The 22,503-nt window shown below is 53.7% G+C and overlaps 2 protein-coding genes across 2 annotated transcripts in view; both read right to left on the bottom strand.

Moving 5' to 3' along the window:
- Window positions 1–2,909: 2,909 nt before the first annotated feature.
- On the bottom strand, window positions 2,910–9,155 carry Klhl35 (kelch like family member 35). The gene is made up of 6 exons (XM_038313355.1): window positions 8,299–9,155; window positions 7,083–7,267; window positions 6,271–6,389; window positions 5,233–5,421; window positions 3,883–4,071; window positions 2,910–3,098 (listed from the first exon to the last, which is right to left on the bottom strand). The coding sequence occupies exons 1-6, from the start codon at window positions 9,153–9,155 to the stop codon at window positions 2,910–2,912; spliced, it is 1,728 nt and encodes a 575-aa protein (XP_038169283.1).
- Window positions 9,156–14,090: 4,935 nt separating this feature from the next.
- Window positions 14,091–22,503, bottom strand: part of Gdpd5 (glycerophosphodiester phosphodiesterase domain containing 5) — a 76,701-nt gene continuing 68,288 nt past the window's right edge. The window contains exons 11-17 of the mRNA XM_038313729.1: window positions 21,898–22,048; window positions 21,063–21,281; window positions 20,436–20,593; window positions 20,112–20,259; window positions 18,455–18,537; window positions 16,101–16,213; window positions 14,091–15,005 (exon numbers count right to left, since the gene is read on the bottom strand). Coding sequence (XP_038169657.1) covers window positions 14,857–15,005; window positions 16,101–16,213; window positions 18,455–18,537; window positions 20,112–20,259; window positions 20,436–20,593; window positions 21,063–21,281; window positions 21,898–22,048 — 1,021 coding nt within the window. The 3' untranslated portion in view covers window positions 14,091–14,856. The remainder of the gene's footprint in view (window positions 15,006–16,100; window positions 16,214–18,454; window positions 18,538–20,111; window positions 20,260–20,435; window positions 20,594–21,062; window positions 21,282–21,897; window positions 22,049–22,503) is intronic.

Raw genomic sequence — 22,503 nt, 5'->3', positions numbered from 1 at the left:
GGAATTAAAGTTAGCTTGGAAATTCTATACTCTGAGAGAAGACTTGGGATGAAGGTGTCAAGGGCCTGGGGTGCAGCCTGACTAGTCCAAAAGGCCAGCAGCTATTAACTAACTTAATTCCATACATGTTGGGTGCAGATGTGCAGTGTTGGTGCCTACACACTAGAAGAGGGCACCAGATCTCATAGATGGAACTCACAGGAAGCTCCCAGTTGCTGGTAGCTGAAGCCTTTCAGGTACTTGTTCTAGGTGGTGCTGTTGAGCAGAAGCATGACCCTGTGGGTTTTGGTTTTGAGGCAGGGTCACGTTCCTGACTGGTCTGCAACTCAGACCACCTACTTCTGCCTGATGGTTTCCCTGTATCCCTGGCTGTCCTGGAACCCTCTGTAGACTGGACAGGCCTTGAACTCAGCCTGCCTCTGCCTCCCTGCCTGCTTGGTGGTTTCCAGTACTGTTTCTTCCTTAGGGCTATTAGATTTTGATGCTAAAAATGTTTTTTTATCAAAGCTGTAGTGTGTGAAGTGAGATTATAACCCCTTGGGTCCTCTAGCAATATCTTTGTATTGGGCAAATTCTATTGTTAGCTGGTTAACAGCAAGCCTAGCCTTTGCTGTGTAAGGGAGTGTATTTATTCCTCTGAGGTTCACCTCAAGTCTTCACTTCCAGTTTGTGAGTTAACATCAGACTAAGTTGGAAGTGACATTAGCCACTCCCAAGGTGTCCTAATTACAAACAAAACTGCAGAGCCCTGGGTAGCTCTGAAAACGTGTCTTCTGCCCACCCTACCCCCAGCCTACAAGAGAAAGATACACTGGGAACAATGAACAACCCATCATCCTCACTGTTTTCTTTGGTATCTTTTTGTGACATAGTTGAAGCTTGCCTGGTACTCACTCTATAGTGTAGAACTAATAATGTGTCCACAAGTGCAATAAATAACTCAAGTGCTCTCTAGTTAAATCTTGAAAAGCACTGATTCCAGTTTTTAAGTCTGTAATATTCTCTAGCCACTTACATGTACTGCTGAATTTCTTTGTTCCACAATTGAAACATTTTCATCCACAGGTCTGTAAACATCAATTGCAATGACTTAATACATGGCTTTAGAAATTTGGCACTTTCCTGGCATGGTTAAGGTCCTGGGTTCAATCTCTAGTAAAAATGCCTGCATTTTGCCCTCCAGTCAGCATTTGCAGAGGACAACTGGGGTCAGTTGTCTCCTGTGGGTCTCTGGGTTTGAGCTCAGTGGTGCTACTGTGACTCACTAGCGTCCCTCCGGACTGAAGCGCTGTTGTATGCCCCTGCATTCATCTGATCTGATGAGTGACAGGAGTTCCACCTGGTGTTTTCCAGTGGAAGGGTGCTGTGGCGGTTGCTTGTCTCTGTCCCAGCAGAGGGTGCGTGCACAGAACAGCAGTCACACACTGGATACAATTTAAAGAGGGTCCTTAGGGGAATCTGAGTGGGAAGCTTGGGGTTGGTCACTGCTTGGCCCTCAGGAAGTGTCCAGCCAGGGGAGACACCATATCCTTTAGAAGAGTTGACCCTGCATGGGCTCCTATTGTTCCTGGGTATACATGTGGTAGGTACCCTTGCTTTGTCCTGCATGTCCCCTTGCGGTGGGGACAGTCTCAGTGGTGCTAGTCTGTCCTCCTCCCCCTGCTGCCATTATCAGCTGTGTCCAGATGGCCAGTCCCTTAATCTGTGGTACTGGAGCTCAGCTGGGATCAGAGCCTTTGTGTCTGGCTGTGATGGGCCAGCCCCAGCTCCAGACATGGATGGCCCTGGGGCTTTGAGGATGGGAGACAGGCTCCTCTTCAAAAGGCAATCTGAGTGCAAACGAGGGCCTGCAGATGGGGCCAGCCAGTACCTGGGTCTGCAGCATCCCTGGAAACAGTCTCGGATCTCTGGTGTGTTTTCCCCTTTCCCCCATCCAGCAGTTTGTCACTGCTCTGGAGCTGTGGGCCACACCATGTGTATAGTGGCCTCAGAGTTGTGTCTCACCAGGTACACCCTGGCCTGTCGCTGTGGTGCCTTTCACCCTGAAACAAAAATGCTGGGCCTGGAGAGATGGCTCGGTGTATAAAGGCTCCTGCTGCAGCTAAGCCTGCTGGTTGGAGTTAGGTCCCTGGAACCCACATGTTAGGAGGAGAGAACCAACTTTCACAGTTTGGTCATCTGACCACCAGACGGGTACCATGACACAGTAAAATAAAAAGTAGAATACATGTCTACATTAATGAAAGGAGAGGTAATGGGTGTGCTAGCAGCTGGATGCAGACATTCCTCCGTAACTGCTACACTGAGACCTCGCCCTCAGTGTCAGCATTGAATGAGGACAGGTGACAATGGCCCAGCTGGCAAAGTGCTTGCCATGCTGCCCGATGACCTGAGTTGGGATACCCAGAACTCAGGTAAAGATAAGAGAACAGAATCCACAGTTGTCCTCTGGCCTCTGCGTGTACTTCATGCACATGTGTACATACAACATGCACTCACTATAGTAAGTGGGTAAAATTCAGAAAGAAATAGGGTCCATCGGGTAGATGAATAAATCATCTGGATTAGTGTCATTTGGAGAGGTGGAGGGGAACTTAAAAAGTAGAGCCTCGCCAGACAGAATCTGCTGGCACCTTTGTCCTGGTGCCAAATGTACTTCCCAGTGTCCAGAACAGCAGTTCCTCTTCATACAGAAGTCTAAGTAAGTATGGCTGTCTGGTGGCCTACAGTGGCAGAGGAGTCCTGGCAAGCTGCAAAAGCAGGAAGGAACTGATAGGCACAGGCTGGAACACACCCAACTTCTGAAAAACGTTTTATTTCTACAAGAAAAAGGGCAATAAGGACTATTCACAGGAAGTTCCAGGAAGAGCCAACTGCCGTGCCCAGTTTCCTGGTTCAGGCTGTCCCAGTCATCGGCTCAGGCTCTGGACAATGGTGACGCAGCCGTGCGAGCTGGTGCAGCGTTGCAGTGATGGCTGGGCTTCCACCTGCCCACTGCCAGGATCAAAGGCGAAGACACTATTGGTGCTCTCCCCATGTTCGTCCCGCCCACCAAGGATGTGGACCTTCCCGTCACACACCGTCACACCACAGCTCTCCTGAGTGGACAAACAGACAGACAGTTAACTGGGATGCGGCCAGGGACTCTCTTGGTTCTAGCTGGCCATGCCACATAGCAGAACCTTGCCCTACGGACTGACAAGGCAATCTGGATGGAGACAAAATAATTGGGTGAACCTGACCCTTATTAAATAAGTGGCCTGGACAAGTCACCTGCTCTGTGTCTTAGGTCTCATCTGCAACAGTTCAAAGAGCAACCACCTTCGTCACTGACATTGTACGTGGGATATCCTTCACTTGATCTAACAACCATGGCTAGAAGATCGTATGCATGCAAACAGTAACACCATCCTGCAGTCTTATTCAAAGCCAGGAACCTAGGCCTTGAAATCACCCAGGGCCAGAACTGACAGAGACCATTATATATCTCTATAGTTTCTCTGGAGTCTTGGGGCAGCAGGTGGGGGAAAACAAGGGTCTATGGACACCCAGGATTTGCACCTCTGGTCGCTGATGTCACTGGAGCAAGAAACTTAGCAAGTCCCTTGCCTACTCCCTGCTAGTTGGTACGTTTTTGGTAGACCCCCCCCCCCACACACACACATCATAGCACTTGGATTCTAGATACTGACTGACTACAGCCCAACCAATGGCCCTGGGCCAGCCTCTCATGAGAGGTGATTTGTCACTGGGAGGACAAGCAAGGGGACTGTGGGATGCTCTCTAGCGCGGAGTCGCGGAGTCGTACGTAAGCTCCAGAGCCTCGGGAGTGGGGAATGGGTCTGCACCCCTGGATCTGCCAGTGCAGGAGCCCCCACTTACCACAGGGCCTGGCAGCTCGGCTGCCTCTCCCCAGACGTCGGTGCCAGGGTCGTAGGTGAAAATCTTACTCATGAGGCCGCCCACCACATAAATGGTGTCCTCCAGGGAGACGGCATCCAGACACCGCTGCAGGAAGGGTGCTGGTGACCGCAGACTCCACTGGTCCTCCTTGGGGTCAAAGCATTGCACCTGCAGGAGGGACAGCGGTGGTGAACGAGCCTCACCTGCAGAACTGCTCTCCACCCATGTCTCTAGGAATACCTGGCAGATTACCCTAATTTTTATCCCACTATGATTGGTTTACGCAGTGCTGGGGATCAAACCCAGAGCTTGCTGCATCCTATAACCCCAGCTTATAATGGATGCTTTTTTTTTTAATGGAGGAAAAGCATTTTAACCAATGGTACCTCTGTCATCTAATTTTTATAAGGTCATTTTTATTTATGTGTGTCTCTCTATGCCTGTGGGTGGCTGCGGAGGCCAGAAGAACATGTTGGATCTGTAATTAAAGTGAAAGGCAGTTGTGAGCACTTGGCATGGGTGCTGGGAACTAAACACTGGTCCTTTGCATGAGTGGCAAGTACTCCTAACCTTTGAACCATCCCTCCAGCCTCAATCTTTCAAAAAATTAATTTTTATTTTTTATTTTTGGGGGGGTAAAGATAGGGTTTCTCTGTGTAACAGCCTTTGCTGTCCTGGAACTCACTCTGTAGACCAGGCTGTCCTCAAAACTCAGAGATCCGCCTGCCTCTGCCTCCCTAGTGCTGGGATTAAAGGCGTGCACCATCACTGCCTGGCTCAGTCTTTCAGTTTTTAAAATCTATGAAACCCACATGGATGGTCCCAATCAGAAGAGTTCAGGTGTCTCAGTGAGTATCCTCTGAGTTTCTCTCTCCCTCGCTCCCTCTCTCTTGGATTCTTCGAGACAGGGTTTTTCTCTGTAGCTTTGGAGCCTGTCCTGGAACTCACTCTAAGAATCAAGCTGGCCTCGAACTCACAAAAATCCACCTATTTCTGCCTCTGGAGTGCTGGAATTTAAGGCATGCACCACCACCGCCCGGTTTTTTCAAGCCGTTTTCTCTGTAGTCCTGGCGGTCGCTCTGTAGACTAGGCAGGCCTGGAACTCGGGGATCTGTCTGCCTTTGCCTCCTGAGTGCTGTGATTGAAGGCATGCGCCTGGCTGAGTTCATCTCATTTCCTTAATTGAAATTTGGGGAATGATTACCGGAGGAGAGCTGACTGGATTCAGAAAATTAGATTGTCTCACGCCAATCCCAGATCTATCCTGCACACACTAGGCCACTCCGTTTCCCTGCAGCCTCTAATCCTACCCCCAAGGCCTGAGCCCACCTTGTCAGTGTTGACACCGTCCTGCCCAGCGCCCCCAATCACGTAGAGCTGACCAGCGCAGGGCGCCACCGCTGCAGAGCTCACGGCCTCCGGCAGGGGCGCCATGGCTTCCCAGGTGTTGGAGAAAGGGTCGTAGCGCTCAACGCTGCGCAGGCGCCGCAGGCCATCGAAACCACCCACTGCAAAGAGCTGAGGGCGAAGACAAAAGCCAGAGACCCGGGATTCAGAACTACAGGCGACTACAACACTCCACCGCTCCAATCTGTTAGCCCGCCAGGGGCATCTCAGCGCAGCCTCTGCCTGGCCACGTTCCTCTCTCCCTAGTTCAGGAACCCCCTTCCCTGTTCAGTGCCGGGGACAGGAGACAAGTGTCTGACGAATGAGGAATACTCCAGCTACAGATGATGCTTTAGTAATAACTCGAGTGGTAACTAAGGGTAACCACCCACGCACCCGATTCCTGTGTGTTTCTGGATGCAGAATGAAGTTTACAAAGACAACAGGCTGTATTTTGTTTGTAAGAGGCAGCGTCAAGACTCAGTATCTGGTCTGTTTGGTCTCACGACCCAAACCGTTTGCCACTGAACTGTATTCGCACTGTGATGGCTATTTATCAGGAAGGGGAGGTGATGCTGAGACAGGGTCTTGCTACGGTGCCTGGGCTGGCATCCAACTCATGACCTTCTTGCCTCAGCCTCCCGTGCGCTGAGATCACAGGTGTGAGCCACCAAGCCCAGCTGCTGTGATGACTGTTAGCATTATCACATGATCTTTTTTTTTTTTTTGGTTTTTCGAGACAGGGTTCTCTGTAGCTTTGGAGCCTGTCCTGGAACTAGCTCTTGTAGACCAGGCTGGTCTCGAACTCACAGAGATCCGCCTGCCTCTGCCTCCCGAGTGCTGGGATTAAAGGCATGCGCCACCGCCGCCCGGCTATCACATGATCTTGAGCAAGTCCTTCCTAATCTGAAGCCTCGGATCCCTCCTTCCCCCGGATCATCTACGTCCAGGATCCCAGGGCAGCAGCCAGAGCGTGCCTACCTGTCCTTGCAGGGCCACCATCTTGTGCCTCCACCTGCCCTTGTGCATGGAGGCAACCTTGATCCAGGTGTGCAGATGGGAGCTAAACATCCAGACATCTCTGCTGTTGATGTGACCTCCTATGGGGAAAGAAGCAGTTGTCTTCCCCTAGCTCTCTTACTAACTCCCAGTGTCCCCAAAGAGCCAGAAACACCCCTAAATCCAAGGGAAGGCGTAAGAGCATAGGAAGGCTTTCTCACTGGGCTGGGGTCAGATTAGGCCTGTCACCCAGATGGTGTGCTCTGAAAGGAAGGAGAGGATATCAGAGAGATTCAGGGAGGGGAGGGTGCCATTCACCAGGTGCCCTGTGGTGCGATACTAGTGCTCCGGGAACCAAACGGGGAGGGGTATCCTCAAGACAATCTTTAAGAATGTGTGATGGGAGGATAAAAAGGAAAGAAAAAAACAAAAAGAAAAAGAAAAAAAAAAGAATGTGTGATGGGGGGAGCAGGGTAACTTCCTTGCCATCCTCATCTCTCCAAGGTGCTGGGGTTATTATACAGTTTCCACACAGGAAGTGAGGATGAGGTTAGGGACCAGGAATGACCAGGTGGCCTTGTCAGAGCAAAGTCACAGTTTAAGGCCTTCCTGTCCCAAGCCTAGCATCAACACTTCCCACAGGTGACTAGCTGTGCTGGACCACACGGTTTTAGCCACCAACTGTAGGAGGATTATGGGAAAGCCGGCCCCCACCTTCCGACTGGGGAGGAGAAAATAAGGAGTGTATGTGGGGAGTGGGGGACAGGAGGCTCCTACTTCAGTTGTGCCCTCACCAGAAACGTAAATGTCATTTCGAAGCGCACAGGAGGCAAATTCAGAACGTGTGTACCCAGGCAGGCTGGGCAGCGGGGTCCAGCGCTGACTCTCTGGGTGGTAAGCATCGGCGAAAGGCAGCTTCAGAAGCCCCTTTCTGTCACACCCTCCAATGACCACGATCATTTCGGCTAGGTCCATGAATCTGGGGTGAAGAGAAACCCGACACCTGTACACGCACTCTGCGGCCCTTTTCCAAGTCACCTCCACCTCCCGCACGGTGCTGGCGATTACCGAATCAGAACTCTAGTACGCGTTGCCTCTAAGCTATATCTCTAGCCCTTGGGTTTGCTTTTCTTCTGGCTGTCCAACTCCAAGCCCCGTTTCTTTCTCACTGTTTGGACCACACAATGCAATGCCGCTACTCTTCTGTCTGCCCTGGCAGCTGCCCCTGGAATCCATCACTTTCAGCCTTACCTCTGGTTATGGATAAGAAGGGAGTTACTCTTACCTTAGTCTACTGGCCTCTAAGTTACAGAAAAAAGACTTTCCCCAAAGCCTTTCCCCTTCCTTCGTTTAATCCTTCAGATGGTTGTTAGGATTATTGCCACTTTTACAGAGGCAAAAAATGAGGGGCTCGTAGATTATGGGCTAAGTCGTGCTCAGTTTGGTCTGATAAGAATCCTCCATCCCTAACAGTTAAGGTACTGTGTTCTTCCCCCAGCCCCTCCTAATGGGGAATTGCCATGAGCAAGATTACTCAGACGTCCTGCAAAACTTTCCGCCATTGACCCTTTGGGTTTCTGGCCTCACTGTTTTCCGTACCCTCTAGCTAAGTGCTTTCCTAACCCATTTTGTGTCCTTGGACTCGTGCTCAAAGTAAGAGACAGCTTTACCACTGTCTTCTGTCACTCAGGTATGAAGGGCCAAGGTGGACTATCCCACCTATAGTCTCCGGGCCTGGCATTGCACTGGTGGAGTGGATGTTTCTCGTGCCTTTGTGTGCTTGTCTTACTAGCCAGTGGGTCCCTAGAGAGCAGATCCCGTTTCTCAGAATGGCGGATTGGGTACGGGAATTGGAATGCATCCTGCCCTCACAAGCCTAACTCTTCAAGGCAGACCGCCAGGTACCAGGAAACGGTGACATTTCAAGAGGGGGCAGTAAAGGAACCAAAGCTGGGGAAGGTACGAGGCCAGCCTCGCTGGGGCGCAAGGCTAGCAAGCGGGAGGCCATACCTCCGCGGCCGGGCCCGCAGTGCGCCTGCCTCCCGGCCCAGGATGAAGCAGGCGCGGGCCTCGAGCAGCAGCGGGCGGCAGTCGCCGCAGGCCTGCAGCAGCTCGTCGGCCTCCACCTTCTCCAGAAAGTAGGCGGGCGCCAGCAGCGGCAAGCGCACGTGCTCCAGCAGGAGACGCAGGTGCCCGCGGCGAGCGGGCGCGTCGTGGCGCACCCAGCGCATGGCCGCCTCGAACACGGCCTCCTCGCGCGCCACGCGCAGCGCGGGGTCGGCCAGCAGCGCCGCCACCTCGTCGGGCGCCAGCTCCAGGAAGTCGGCGTGGCGGGTCACCTCCACGAAGGCCTGTCGCAGCACGCGGCCGCAGCGCTCGGCCAGAGAGGCGAGCGAGAAGGCGGCGGCCACGCGGCGCAGCGCCAGGCTGTTGGCGGCCCTCAGGCGACCCTCGAGGAAGCGAGCGCACTCCTCGCGCAGCCCCGCCACACCCAGCCGCTCCGCCAGCGCCAGCACCGCGGTCGCCTCCTCCTCGGCGCGTAGCCGCACGCCCGCGCCGTACACGTAGTCGAGCACAACGGCCAGCGCCGCCGCCGCCCCGGGCGCCTCGGGTCCTACCGGGACCACGGCCGCTGCACGCTCGGGACGGCCGGTCGCGAAGAGGCCGCGGAAGTGGGCGCTGGCAGCGCTGAGCGCGGCGCGGTGGCACGGGAAGTCGCGGCCGCCAGCGCGCAGCACCACGTCGGTGAGGGTGCCGCTCCGCCGGTACGCGTTGAGTGTCTGCAGGATGCGCTGCGCGTGGCACGGTGCCGCGCACGGGGCCTCCATGCCCGGCTTCGACTCCTCGCGCCCCGGGGTCTCCCGCATCCTGTGGGGGAGAAAACACATACCCCATTGGGGATGGGCCTGCTCGGGGACATCCTGCACATATAGGCCTTCCTTCGCTGGTCACTCACCACGCACTTCTGGGCATGCACCTACTGTCCCCACCCTCACCCCACCCTGGTCCATCTAGACTTCTGATGGCGTTTAGCCAACCCCTGCCTTCTGTGTCCAGTCCTCCTCTCCAGTTTTCTGTTCAGACTTGGCTAAGGTTTTTCCTGCCAGGCTCTGCGGGAAACAGATGGCAGACTCAAATAGGATAATTTGAGGAGACTCAAAAAAAGGGAGGGGGAGGGTGGAACGAGTTTTACAAGTCTGGACTACGCAGGGTTTAGGGATTCCACCTGGGGTTGAGTAGTGTCACGTGGCTCTCAACAACAACAGGAAGACTACTCTCAACGTCTAAAGGGGGATCTCAGGGAGGTTCCTGGAACTTGGACAAAATGTCTATAAGAAGGGTCCGGTTACACGAGCTGTAGTCTCTAGTAAAGGGAGTCAAGCTACCCTAGACACCTGTGTGTGTGTGTGTGTGTGTGTGTGTGTGTGTGTTCCGTACACAAGGCCAAGTGTGTGTATCAATTAAACTAGATTAAACTAGAGATTTATAGCAGGTTTTTTTTTTTTTTGTGTGTGTGTGTGTGTGTGCCAACAGTCTTAACCTCTACCTTTCTGAAGCTCAGAGCTTGGACAGGGGTCCTTGGAGAGGACTCCAGGGAATTGGAGGAGCTCAGAAAGGACAGTAAAAACATTTAAGAAAGGGATTCCCGAGATGAGTAGATTAGTTGAACAAAAGCAGGGGAATGAGAGGTGTTTCCAGTGGAAAGATCCAGACCCCAGACACATGGGGTTCTCATCTTCCTTTCTTCTGGTGTTATCTGGCCTGAGCAAGCCACCAGCGCCATCTCTTCGGAAACATCCTAAGGCCTAGCCAGAGAATGGTAACTGTGGGGCGGGATGTATGAACGTGCTGGGGTTGTAAGCCTCGATCAGCACTTCCTCGTGCAGAAGGAGGAGAGCATGGGGTGTGTGTGAGTGGCCCTTCACAGCTCTGGGAAAAGCCTGTCCTTACCCGCACCCTCTTAAGAGTTTGCTGTGGGGAAACGGTCACATACAAGGAACCTGCCCTTCAGAGGTTAGCTGTGTGTGTGGGGGGGAGGGGGAGTTGGAGAAGGGGTGTTTATGAAAACATGCCACAGATTGCGGTGTTCACCCTGGTAAGGACTTGGTCCTTAAGAACTGGCAGCTAACACTTGACATGGCCTGAAGACAGGCGGTGCTCTCCTTCTCGTGGGAAATTACTCCCAGGCTCAGCTCAGCGTGTGTGTCTCTCTCTCCATTCTCCCATCCACTGCTCCAGGGCAGATCAGCCTGGCTTTTGCAGCGTCTGCGGGATCATGCTGAGTAGTGGACCCACCGCCTCAGCGTCACGGGAAATAAGCTCCTGATGGACAAGGACTGTTGCCCGGGTAGAGACGACCAGCCCAAGCTCACCGTGCACCAGGCTGCTAATTCTAGCCGCTCCGCAAGACTTGCTAGGATGGGGGGCGTGTCCTCAAGGAACAAGCCGGGATCCAGTGAGACAGGTCATGGAGTACAGCAGGGCTGTCCTTAGCTAGCTTAGGACGCAGCTACCCTCTAGGCGGAGACTCGAGAAGGCAGGTCTCAGGAGAACAGTCCCCCCCTCCCCCCACAGCCCCGGTATTGTGGTGGTCCTTAAGTTCACCTCCTAAGAACTTTGTCAATACTTACCGCCACCTATTGCCCTAGGTTCAGGGAACTACGGGCACACGGTGATGGGAGACTCCGTTTCCAACGTGAAGTCCCACCTTCCGGGGGCCCAATGACACACGTGGGGCTCCATCAGCATTCTCTCATCTCAGAATCTAAGCAAGTTCATGGGCTGACTGAGATACAGTCAGTGGAAACCGGCTCGGTACTCCACTCTCCTGCTAACCCCGCCCCCCACGCTTTGGATGGACACTTCCCACAGCAAGACAGCCCTTTAGCCAGGCTTCCGAAACCCTGTCCCAGGTACTTGGTACTTACCTGGCCACGCCCTCTTCCGCCACTGCAGTTCTTGCAGATTCTAGCAGCTCCAGCCCGTGCCTGTCGCTTGCTGCCTCGCCTGCTTGCCTGCTAGCAGCCTGAGCTCCCGATTTTACTCTGGCTTTGCCTAGACTCCCACTTGGGCTCAGCTGCGGGAGGACAAAGGGACTGGACGCCGGGGGGGGGGGGGGGGGGGGGGGGGAGGGGAGGAGAGGGAGCCGGTAGGAATGGGCACTGGGCTTTTGTTCCGCTCTTGGGCCAGTCTTGGGAGGGAGCTGTGTGGAAGAGCATGGAGTTGATTGTGTGTGCGATGCTGGGCAGTGGTGTTTCGAGGATTGGGGGTGACGGGTGCTGGGTTTGTATGGTATGCATATGGGGTGTCTGCTTCAGGTAGATGGGGTGGTTGTCAGCATGTAGGTGTTCTAGAACCCATATGTGTGTACATGCACCGAACACGGTGACGGTGAAGTCCTGAGGTGCTTGGGCTGTGTGGACATGTGACTACATGGCTTTGGATGCCACCAGGAATGTGGCTGTCACAGCTATGGATCCAGGTTTCCCTCCTGCCTCTTTGTGACCACTACATGTATGATCCCTGCCCAGCACAGCTGTCACTGTGGGCTTTTGCATATCCCATGTGTCTGTGGCTGTTCATTTGCATGTCAGAGGCTTGTGTGTGTGAGATTATCATCATATGTGTGGACCTATGCTCATGTGTATGTGGCAAGGATCTCTCTCGGCTCTGTGTGTTGCATGTATGTGGTCCTGTGACCGTGGTGTGTGACTGGAGGCCTGTGGGCCTCTTGGAGAGGGCACAGTGGGAAGGACATGTTAGCAGCACTGAGCAGATGAAACTGGATAGAAGGGAACAGAATAGCCTAGGTCCACCAGGCTTCCTGCAGCCAGGGGAAGTGGATTGGAGGTTGGCACGACCACGTGCTGCTTCTGTGAAGGACATGCCGGGCCTGGAATCCGTGGAGCACAGCAATCTGGGGAGGAGGTGGCCTTGGTAAAAGCCTGTGCTGTTCTGTCGGAACACCCACAGGCACCGGACGACAGCTCTGACAGTACTGGTGACTCTTCTCACTAGCAGGAGGGCAAAGGTGACCCTGCTGCTCTGCCCTTTGTGTGTGTGGTGGCCACTGTGTCTGTCAGAGCCTGATCCTGCCAGGCTCAGGTAGGCCTAGAGATGGTTGAAGATGGACGATATCGTGGTTTAGTGTTAGTATAAACTGTCCTCTCTAAGGCTTCTCATGGGGCCAGAGAGATGAAGGGGAGAACCTACTCACACATATGCGATAGCTCACGGCGGCCCACACAGTACACACATTCACATATACAAAATAAAATCTAAGCAAGGTGGTGGTGCGCGCCTTTAATCCCAGCACTCGGGAGGCAGAGGCAGGCGGATCTCTGTGACTTTGAGACCAGCCTGGTCTACAAAAGCGAGCTAGTTCCAGGACAGGCTCCAAAGCTACAGAGAAACCCTGTCTCGAAATGTAGGAAGTTCTTCTGTATATGTGTTGCTTTTATTGATTAATGAATAAAGAAACTGCCTTGGCCTGTGATAGGGAAGTAGAGCTAGGTGGGGAAAGAGAAGGCGGAGTCAGAGAGAAGCCATGTAGCCCTGCAGAGACAGATGCCAGAACTTTACCTGGTAAGCCAAAGCCGTGGAGTACTAGAGATGGGTTAAATTAATATGTAAGAACTAGCCACAAAGAAAATTAAACGTCCCAGGCTGGACGTGAGTTCCTGCTCTCCCAGGCTGGACATGAGGTCATGTCCTCCCAGACTGGACGTGAGGGCCTGTCATCCCAGGCTAGACATGAGGTCATGTCCTCCCATTTTCTCACTCTCAGCAGAGTTGGAGTTTTTTTGTTTTTGAGCCAGGTATGGTAGCACACACTTTTAACCCCAGCACTAGTGAGTCAGAGGAAGGGAGATATCGATTCAAGGCTAGCCTGGTCTACATAGTGAATTCCAGGACAGCCAGGGCTACGTAGAGAGACCCTGCCTCAAAAAATACATTATTTTGACGGGCGGTGGTGGCACATGCCTTTAATCCCAGCACTCGGGAGGCAGAGGCAGACGGATCTCTGTGAGTTCGAGACCAGCCTGGTCTACAAGAGCTAGCTCCAGGACAGGCTCTAAAGCTGCAGAGAAACCCTGTCTCAAAAAAAATACATTATTTTATGTATATTGGTGTTTCACCTGTATGTATGTCTGTACTATGTATAGTAGAAGCCAGTCACAGACAGCTAGAAGCCACCATGTGGGTGTTGGGTATTGAAACCTGGTCCTCTGGAGGATTAGCCAGTACTCTTAACTACTGAGCCATCTCTCCAGTCCACTGGAGTTTGTTTTTTCAGAAAGACGTCTTGGGGGCTGGAGAGATGGATCAATATAGTTAAGAGCACTGGCTGCTCCTCCAGGGGACCCAAGTTTGGTTCCCATCACCCAGGAGATCCAATACACTCTTCTGGACTCTGAGAGTACCCATACACATACGTACATACAAATAAATATTTCTTAAAATTTTTAAAGGCACGTGCTACCACACCCTGGCAAGACATCTTAAGAATGAGTGTGGATATTCTCAGAGTAGCCCTGTCTTTGCTTGTTCAAAGCTATGTGACCTTGGATGATCTCTTTGCTATACTGTCCCCCACCGGGGGGCATTCATTGGTTTTGCAATCCAGGGATGCTGAAGCCCCGGCATCATGACTGACCAAGGGAAGAGCTCAGATATTCAGTCATTTTCATTTTCATCTGTGATATAGCTCTTCCTCAAACCCAGGGGCCAGCACCCAACCCCAAATCCACACGATGTGTCCCCACTGACAATTCAGAGACAACACACATTAGACGGCAGCTTTAATTGTCCTGGCCCACAGGTTCCCTCTACTGTAGGCATTTCTGGCCAGACGTCCATGCTTGACGGCACTTTGCCCGGGTGGCCCATTGCCCTGCAGCCACTGCTGTGGGAACCTGAGGTCATATCAGTCTGTTGATCATCTGGTCTTCAAGGCTTCTTCTCACCCAGAGGGCCTGTTGGACAATTGGGTGTGAGGCAGAACAACCCTGAACCTGTGATTCTGGACATCTCTAGCTACTTCTCGGGGACTCAGAGGCCAGCGGTGGAGGGAAGCTGGTTGGGAGGAACATGTCTCCACCATAGCCACTGGTTTTCCTCCTGAGATGAACTTCCTTGTGCTTTGAGATGGGTGCAGAGAGTAGAGCTGCCAGGCAGGGGTGAGGCCCAGCCCACATCCTCAAGGCAGGATGAGAACAGAGTCTCTCATCTCACAGCACGGACAGATAGACAGGAGTGGGCCCAGGGACGCAGCCACACCCTCTACTTCCACGGGGCAACCTTCCAGGCTGTGAGATGGACCAGGAGACTAGGCCCACACTTCCCGGATGAAAAGCCCCAGGCCTGCAGGGGCATCTGAGAGGCTAGAGTCCTGGCCCACCTGGGCCTCCGTGGAGAGGTCATCTCCCAAGGAGAGGCTGGAACTGACAAAGGAGCTTGGGGCATTCAAGCAGGCTGCGGAACCAGCTCCCACGGCAGGGGCAGTTTCTGTCAGTGCCTCTCTTCTAGATGCTACCTTAGGTACACGTCAGGCAGACAGGTCTTCAGCTAGTGGCCACCCTGGTCTGTGAGGGTCTTGGCACGGCTGCCACCGCTGCGAAGGCCCACGGGAGGGGCTGTGCTGTTGGCATAGGTGTCATAACTGCTGTCTGAGCACACGGAGAGCTCATCAGAGACCTCCACACCATCACTGATCTCTGTTGGACCAGAGGAGACAGTATGTGAGTGGGTGAGTGGGGAAGATGGGTTCTGAGGACAGGGAGAAAGGAGGGGAGGGAGGCACGAAAAGGCAGATGTAATCACTGGATCCAGTTAGCACTGAACCGTGGGCACTGAGCCTGCATTCAGGGGCCCCCTGGGTCCCTCCTGGGCCCTGACTCTGCCCCCTGGAACATCCTGCTACAGGAAACCAAACCACGGCACCCTAGGTGCTTTGTTACCCAGTGCTAACTTTTAGGCATTTGCACACACACACACACACACACACACACCCCACACTCACACACACAGGCATTTACATACACAGGCATTTGCACACACAGGCTTCTCTCTGTTCAGTGACTTCCCTTCCCAGTGATCCCTCTTTTTCCTAAAATCTGTCTCCCCATCTGTGGTATGTCAATATAATAGACACCTCCTCCATTCCCCAGGCTGGACTGGGGTCTCCTGTTTCAAGCCAGCCTGGTTCATCCATCCCCTATCACAGTCTGCAAGGGCAGGGGCCTCTCCAAGTGCAGTAGACTATATGTAGTCCCTGTTCTACACTAGCTGCTTTTGCTTTGCTTTGAGACAGGGCCTCAGGTAACTCAGCTCACCCTTTCTCGTCTCTGATCATTCCACAGGCTCCTCCAGCCACCCTTACATCCGAGTTACGTCACCACCCCAAAACTTCCTTGATACCCCAGGGAGGGCACACTTCCTGCTTTGGCTCTTCACACAAGAGGTACAGTGACACCCAGTTTTGCACGTCTTTACAGCTGCCTTCGTCAGACTGGGAAGAGCAGCAGGGACTGGCAGCAGGGGACAGAGCACGGCTGTCACTTATCGATGTCACATGTGAACTAAGGAGAAATGTAGGACCTTCAAACAGACACCCCACCCCAGCCCATCACCTTGGTTTATTAACCAAGGGCTGACACTGAGCCCCTGGATCTGGGGTTGTCTGACATGAAGACACACGTGTTTCCGTCCCTCAGTAGATGCATGGGTGTGAGCTTGAGGAGAGGTTATGTCCACCTGTCCTTCTGTGTTACATGTGAACCGTCTAATCCAGGGCCCGTGCAGGCTGTCACCTGAGAAGATGAGCTTCTCTTTCATGATGCTGACGTCCCGGCTGGTCCGGCGTACGGCAGCACTCAGCATGATCTGCTCTGGGTTATAACTCCGGATGCCACCCAGGCGCCACCTGCGGAGACGGCCCCATGGGCATCAGGTCCCTCCCCAGCCTCCCTGGAGCAGACACCCTGCCCACTTCCATAGCTTCTCCTGATGTGGCCCGAGAGACCCACAGCACAAATGGGGAAACTGAGGCCCAGAGAGGGGCAGTCAACTGATGCCCAGCCAGGGCTTTCCTGCCTTTCTTTCTCCTCTAGTTTATCAGCAATCTTGGCCCAGACAGGCAGTTTTATTAGTTACGCCCCGGCTTTCTTTAGTTGGGACAGTCGCGAAGGTGGGGGGCAGGCTCAGCAGATGTGACTGATGACCCACTTTTATAAACACACCAGCCTCAGGTAACCCCAGCAGAGGCTTCCTGTAAACCCACCAATGTAATGGGCTGAGAAAAGCCAGAAGGGGCCAAAGAGGACACTGTAGAGAGGTTTTGTTTAGGATTGGTCCTCACAGGTCCCCAGACAAGGATGTCAGAGGAACTTGGTGTGGAATTATCCAACTAGAAATAAGTACCCTCGACTCCCCAGGAGACGGAGCCCTGACGGGTGGTTGGAGGCAGTGAAGAGTCCATATGAAACTCACTGTGGGTTTCTAGACAGGGCTAGCACAGCAGAAATGGACAGACAGGGTGTCAGTACTGGGCAGATGGGGGTTGGGGAGCAAGAGGCAGGAAGGGAAGGGCACTGTGCCTTGGCTGGGCCGGCTGCTTTGCCAATCCTTGTGGGCAGTACTTGTTCCTCAGACTCCTTGTTGGGCCCCCAGTGCTAGCCTCAACGCCTGGTAGGTTGTCGTGTTGGATGAGTGTTTGTTGAATCAATGAATGAAAGAATGAGGCCCACAGAGAAATGATCTTCCTTCCCCCTGCTTCACCTCCCAGGTTCCCTCTTCTCGCTCTGGTTATCCCTGACACTCAGGAAACAATAACTCTGGTGGGCCCAGTACCACACCAGCCAATGCATGTGGACTCAGCAGGTGGAAAGAAGAGGTATGAGCTAAACTTCTTTTCAAGGGTTCAGTCCCATAGCCAGGTTCCAGCTTCTGCATCCCAGCCTAGAAGCTGTTCAGCAGAGCTATCTGACCCAGCACAGATCCTAAGACACCTGATCACCCCTAACACCTAGGTCTCATCTTAGAAACTAATGTTTGAACCCACTGGGGGAGAGGATCAGGCCAGGGTCTCTACAGCCAGGCACATCCAGGACAGGAAAGCAACTTGGGGGGGGGGGTTCTCCCTGGGGAAAAGGAGTGAGGGTGTGGGTCATAGACAGTGAAAAAGAGAAGGTGATGTAGAGAAACGGGGTGACCCGCTGGAAAGAAAGTCCAAGAGGCAGAAGCCAATGGGACCAGACAGAAACAGAAATGGGGCTTTGCACGGGGCAGGTGGCGAAGAACCCCCTGAGTGCTGGACTTGGGGATGTGAGGACCCTCTCTCCCCAGGGGAGACACTCGGGTGCTGAGGGAAGCTGGGTCAGCACCTACCAAGGAAACGCTGGTCCCCACCCACAAAAACTGCAGCAGGGACCAAAAAGTACAGCACAGGAAGAATAAATCCCAGCACGCAGGAGGCTGAGGCAGGAGGAACACCAGTCGGAGGACAACTTAGGGCTTAGACTACGTAGCCAGGCTCATCTCAAAGGGGAAAAGGAACCGGAAAGGAGAGAGCAGAAAGGAGGCGGGAGGGGGCACGGAAAAGGGCCAGTGCTTAGTGAACAGCAGCTTTTCAGACAGACCTGGAAAGGGAGTGGCCAGAAATGGGGGGAAGAGGAGCAGGAGGGGAACACATCAGAATTACCTGATCAAGTGATAGCTGCGAGATTGCCAGAGTGCAGCAGAGAGGGGGAGGGGAGAGAGGAGGGACATGCGCCATCAGAGCAGGTGGGACAGAGAAAGAACGTCAGTCAAGAGCCAACCCCAGTCCCTGGATGCCTGGTTGCCTAGGGCCCCAGGCTGGCCCAACATCGTCCCCTCCCCAACCGCCCATTCCACCCATGGCCATCGCATTCCGGCTGTCTTAAGGGGTATGGGAGGTTCCAGCACTCGGTCCTCCTAGGAGTGAACCCATGTCCTGGCCGACAGCGGGCAGACCGGCCACGGAGAGAGCAGTGTCCACCAGATAACACACAGCGGATCGGGGAAAGGTTTGGCTCTGAGCCCCGGAGAGCTGGGTGTTCATTCTAGAGGCCGTGCAGCTCGTGCTGAGGGCAGGGCCTGGGCCCCACTGAGGATAGGCTGGGTAGACATGTTGGGGTCTACTCACTTCTGGAGCACAAAGATGCCAACAATGAGGCTGAAGGAGATCAGGTCGGCAGTGACCCACATGAGGCAGTACTCGTCTGGGGGCTGTGGAGAGAGGACCCAAGACCAGCTCTCGGTCAGAGCTCATCCACAGACCGTGGGACCTCTTATATTAAACTAGTGATGAAGGGCAGGGGAGGAGCTTGAGGCTCCTCAATATTTTATTTTGTAAGTGTGGACTTTGGGCATGTTGTTCAGCGTGTGTGTGTGTGTGTGTGTGTGTGTGTGTGTGTGTGTGTGTGTATGTGTGTGTGTGTATGTGTATGTATGTGTATGTATGTGTGTGTATGTGCGTGTGTGTATGTATGTATGTGTGTGTATGTATGTGTGTGTGTATGTATGTGTGTGTGTGTATGTGTGTGTGTGTGTGTGTGTGTGTGTGTATTCAGGGTAGAAGAGGTGTGTTGAGTCTCAAGTGTGTGTAAGCTTACAGGAGCTCAAAGCAAGAGCCGAATGATTATAAAAACAATGGTTCCTTTATTTGCAGGTACGGCGTCATGTGCCTGGCAGTGGATCTATGACCTTACAAATAGGTAAGGGGCGCCTGTGTGGGGCAGGAGGACATTGATCACAGGGCCTGGGGAAAACAAAGGCCCCTGTGTGTAGCCTCAGCACCCTCAGCCTCAGACAGATGAGGGGCACTTCTCTTTTCTTTTCTTTCTTTCTTTTTTTTTTTCTTTTTCGAGTCAGGGTTTCTCTGCAGCTTTTTTAGAGCCTGTCCTGGAACTAGCTCTTGTAGACCAGGCTGGCCTCGAACTCATAGAGATCCACCTGCCTCTGCCTCCCGAGTGCTGGGATTAAAGGCGTGTGTCACCACCGCCTGGCTGAGGGGCACTTTTTGCAGTCCATCAACTCCACGGGGCCTGAAATCTCCAACACGCACACTTCCGCCACCTGCCTGCCTGCGTGCTATTTCATGTCACCTTAGAAGAGTGTTGCAGGTATTAATGGACCATGGACAGGTAAGAGCTGGAAAGTGGGCTCTTTCAGGCTTGGCAGGGGTCATGATGAGTCAATCAGTCTAAAGCCCACGGCCAGGCCTCCATAGCTTCCTGTCCGTGACTGAGGCCCTCTTCAGGCCTTGCCCACACCTCTTTTTACCACCTGTAACCTAGCTCTGACTCGCCAACACTACAGCCGCCAACACTCTTAGCTATGAAGCTCCCTCTCTCCCTGTCTTTGCGTCCTCAGGGACACAGTGGGGGAGCTTCTGCTCACTCCTGGGGTTACCTCCAGGCCAGGGATGGGAGCTCAACTGTCCCCAGGAGCTCCATGACTGACCCCACATACTTCTCATGGTCCTTTGAGTAGACCCAGCCTGACCACAGCCTCTTTGTAGAACAACTTCCCTTTAAAACCAAATCTAACAAGCAGCCCATGACTCAGGGAGACGTCAACTTCTTGAGTATTGGTCACTGGGCAATGTGATCTTCCCATGGTTCAGGCCCAGGGTCCCCAGCCTTCAGTGCAGACCTCAGAGGTTGTGACAATTCCATTCTGCCTTAGCCTATAGCTGCCCTCTCACCCCGACATACCATGGATGCCACCATCCCAGGGGGAGAACCCTTGCAGTGACAGATAGCCCCACGTGCCCTCAGGCCCCACAATCTCCAACTCACCATGATCCAGAGTGGAGAAGGCACCCGAGAAAGGGTATGGGTGTTGTCAGAAGTAACAGATGGAACCCCGGCGCACCACAGCAGGGAGAAGAGCCACGGTGCATTGACGGTGTAGAGGTTCACACTCAGGTTCCAGGATGCATAGTCCCTGGGCAGGGGGCAGAGGCTGGTCAGCTGCCTGAGCTGGGGGAGCACCCCTAACAGGCTGTCCCCCTCACGGTCACCCAGGAGGATGATGTGTTCTGCCCTGTGCCCACATGTGTCAGGTGGAGGATCAAACTGGGAGATACACAGTCCCTCCCTGGGGTGACACAGGGCAGGCACCTGAGCTCCTGGTGGGACACCTGAGTGTAGCGAAGGTTCAGTTTCTGGATGTGACCTCTCCGTAAACTGGCGATGGCTTCTTTAGATCCGGATGTCTGCTGGAAGCCGGGAGCCATCTTCCGTACTAGAGGCCTCTGCCTGTTAGGCAGCCACATGACCTGCCGATCGGAGACAGGGTAGTCAGGCCTCTCAGTTCCAGACTTGGGGTGAGTGTCCTAGTCCTCCTAGATCCCTCAAGGGTCAAAGAGAGTCCTGTCTACAGTAATGGAGCCCACAGTGAACAATTCAATCAGCTTCCCTGGTCAAGACAAGATGGGCAACCCCACCCTCCACCCTGACCACAGTCAACAGCATCTAGAGAACTATGCGTCACAGAGGGACTTCAGGATCCCAAAGTGTCACGCCTCAGTGACTCGGGACAAATTCCATGGACGTAACAGGGAACCCACTCTCCTCTGAGTGATTGAAAGCACTTGTTGGGACTCTTTCCTGTCCCCAGAACGGACCAGTCAGGAAAATAAGGTGCACATAGCCCTGTTTTACAAACAGGGAAGCTGAAGTTTGGAGACGGGCAGGTAGGTCTATCGTGGTGTGGGGGCTAAGCCAGGGTCACGGACAGGGCTTCACCTGATGCTGTGGGAATCCTGAATGTAGCACGGCCTCCAGCGTGATGTTGAGGAAGCTGCCACGGTACGGGTGGTCACGGGGCGGGTCTCGAAGGTTGAGCAGCAGTGTGGCATTACCCTTGGCGAGTTCCAGGAGCTCTGCCAGGCTGCAGATGGACTGGTTCTGTATCTCCCTGTGGTCTGAGGGTGATAGGGAGCTGGCTGTCCAGAAGGGGTCAGTCTGGCAGAGACAGGGACATACACGGCTGTCACCAGCCCTTTGGAGCTTTCAAACACCATCCTGGCGATAGAGCATGGAGAACCAGGACAGCCAGTCCCTGTTGGTATTCTGGGCTGTGGCCCAGTCGGGGGTTTTAGGAATGCCTAACCTTCTTCTCAATGGCTCCCACCTGCTTCCCAAGAGAACCCTCGGCTTGGAGTCAGTCCACTGTGGTCTTGAGTCCATTACGTAGCCAAGGATGACCTTGAACTCCTGATCATTTTCGCCTCCATTTCTAGTGCTGGGGAGATGCTACCCTACCAAGTTTATGAGGTGTTGCTGGGGACTGAACCCAGGGCTTGGTCCATGCTAGGCAAGCACTCCACCAACTGAGTTACACCCCTAGCCCTAGAGACACGGCTTCAACAATTAAGGATCAGTATCCTTGAGAGGGGAAGCCAACAGACCAGAAACCCCTTAACAAGCAGAGATAGTCACGGGGTCTGGATGCAAGAGCCCAGAGGGGATTGCTAGGGTCTAGCCTGGCTAGGGTCATCTGAGCTGATGGCCACCTGCCTCCTCCTTTAGGAGCCTTCCATGTTTCCCACGCCTAGGCAAGGCCCAGGTACAGGCAGACCTTGAGGAACCACTGGCCAGCGTTGAGCCTCTGCAGGACAGTCCAGTTGAGCATGGCAGCAGGCCTCCGGGCCAGCTCTGGAAACACCTGCTCCACGTTGGTGGTCCGCCTCAGGGTGGTGTCATGCAGGAGAAAGGGCACACCATCCAGGCTGCAGGAGAGGGTCACTGTCACCACCCATGCAGGGTGACCACCTGCCCCTAATCGCAGCCCTCCCTTCTCCGTACCCTCAAAGGACACAGCTATCCTGTTCCCACGTCAGCTACAGACTCCTCACTTACGTGGGGACAGTACTGGACCAGTGGGAACCTCAAAAGGTTCAAGGGACCAGTCCTTTGACTCTCTGTGAAGGTCGAGTGGGGAAGACAGTTGAGGGGAGGGCTGGGGAAGAGTGGGTCTGTTCCTTTTAGCAATGTTAGAAGGTAAGTACTGCCTCTCTTGATAATGGGGGAAATGGAGGCTAAGCAGGAAACACTTATCTCAAGGTCTGTGGCCACTAAGTGGTGGGGCCTGGCCTTAAACCAAGCCCTCCAAATGCTGTATCGATGACAGTGCCAGCACAGGTCCCCTTGACAAAGTTTATTACTTCCCTCATCCTCATCATCC

The sequence above is a fragment of the Arvicola amphibius genome, chromosome 12, assembly GCF_903992535.2.
Source record: "Arvicola amphibius chromosome 12, mArvAmp1.2, whole genome shotgun sequence".
Classification (NCBI taxonomy): Eukaryota; Metazoa; Chordata; class Mammalia; order Rodentia; family Cricetidae; genus Arvicola; species Arvicola amphibius.
This window is presented reverse-complemented; position numbering and strand designations above follow the sequence as displayed.

Bases quoted from the DNA above. Each gene is read 5' to 3' on its own strand.
- Klhl35 (XM_038313355.1), bottom strand. From the start codon at position 9,155: ATGCGGGAGACCCCGGGGCGCGAGGAGTCGAAGCCGGGCATGGAGGCC. The intron at 6,390-7,082 runs GTGAGGGCACAA...CTTTCCCCATAG, and splicing joins AAATGACATTTACGTTTCTG to GAGGTCACATCAACAGCAGA. The intron at 4,072-5,232 runs GTGGGCTCAGGC...TCCCTCCTGCAG, and splicing joins ACGGTGTCAACACTGACAAG to GTGCAATGCTTTGACCCCAA.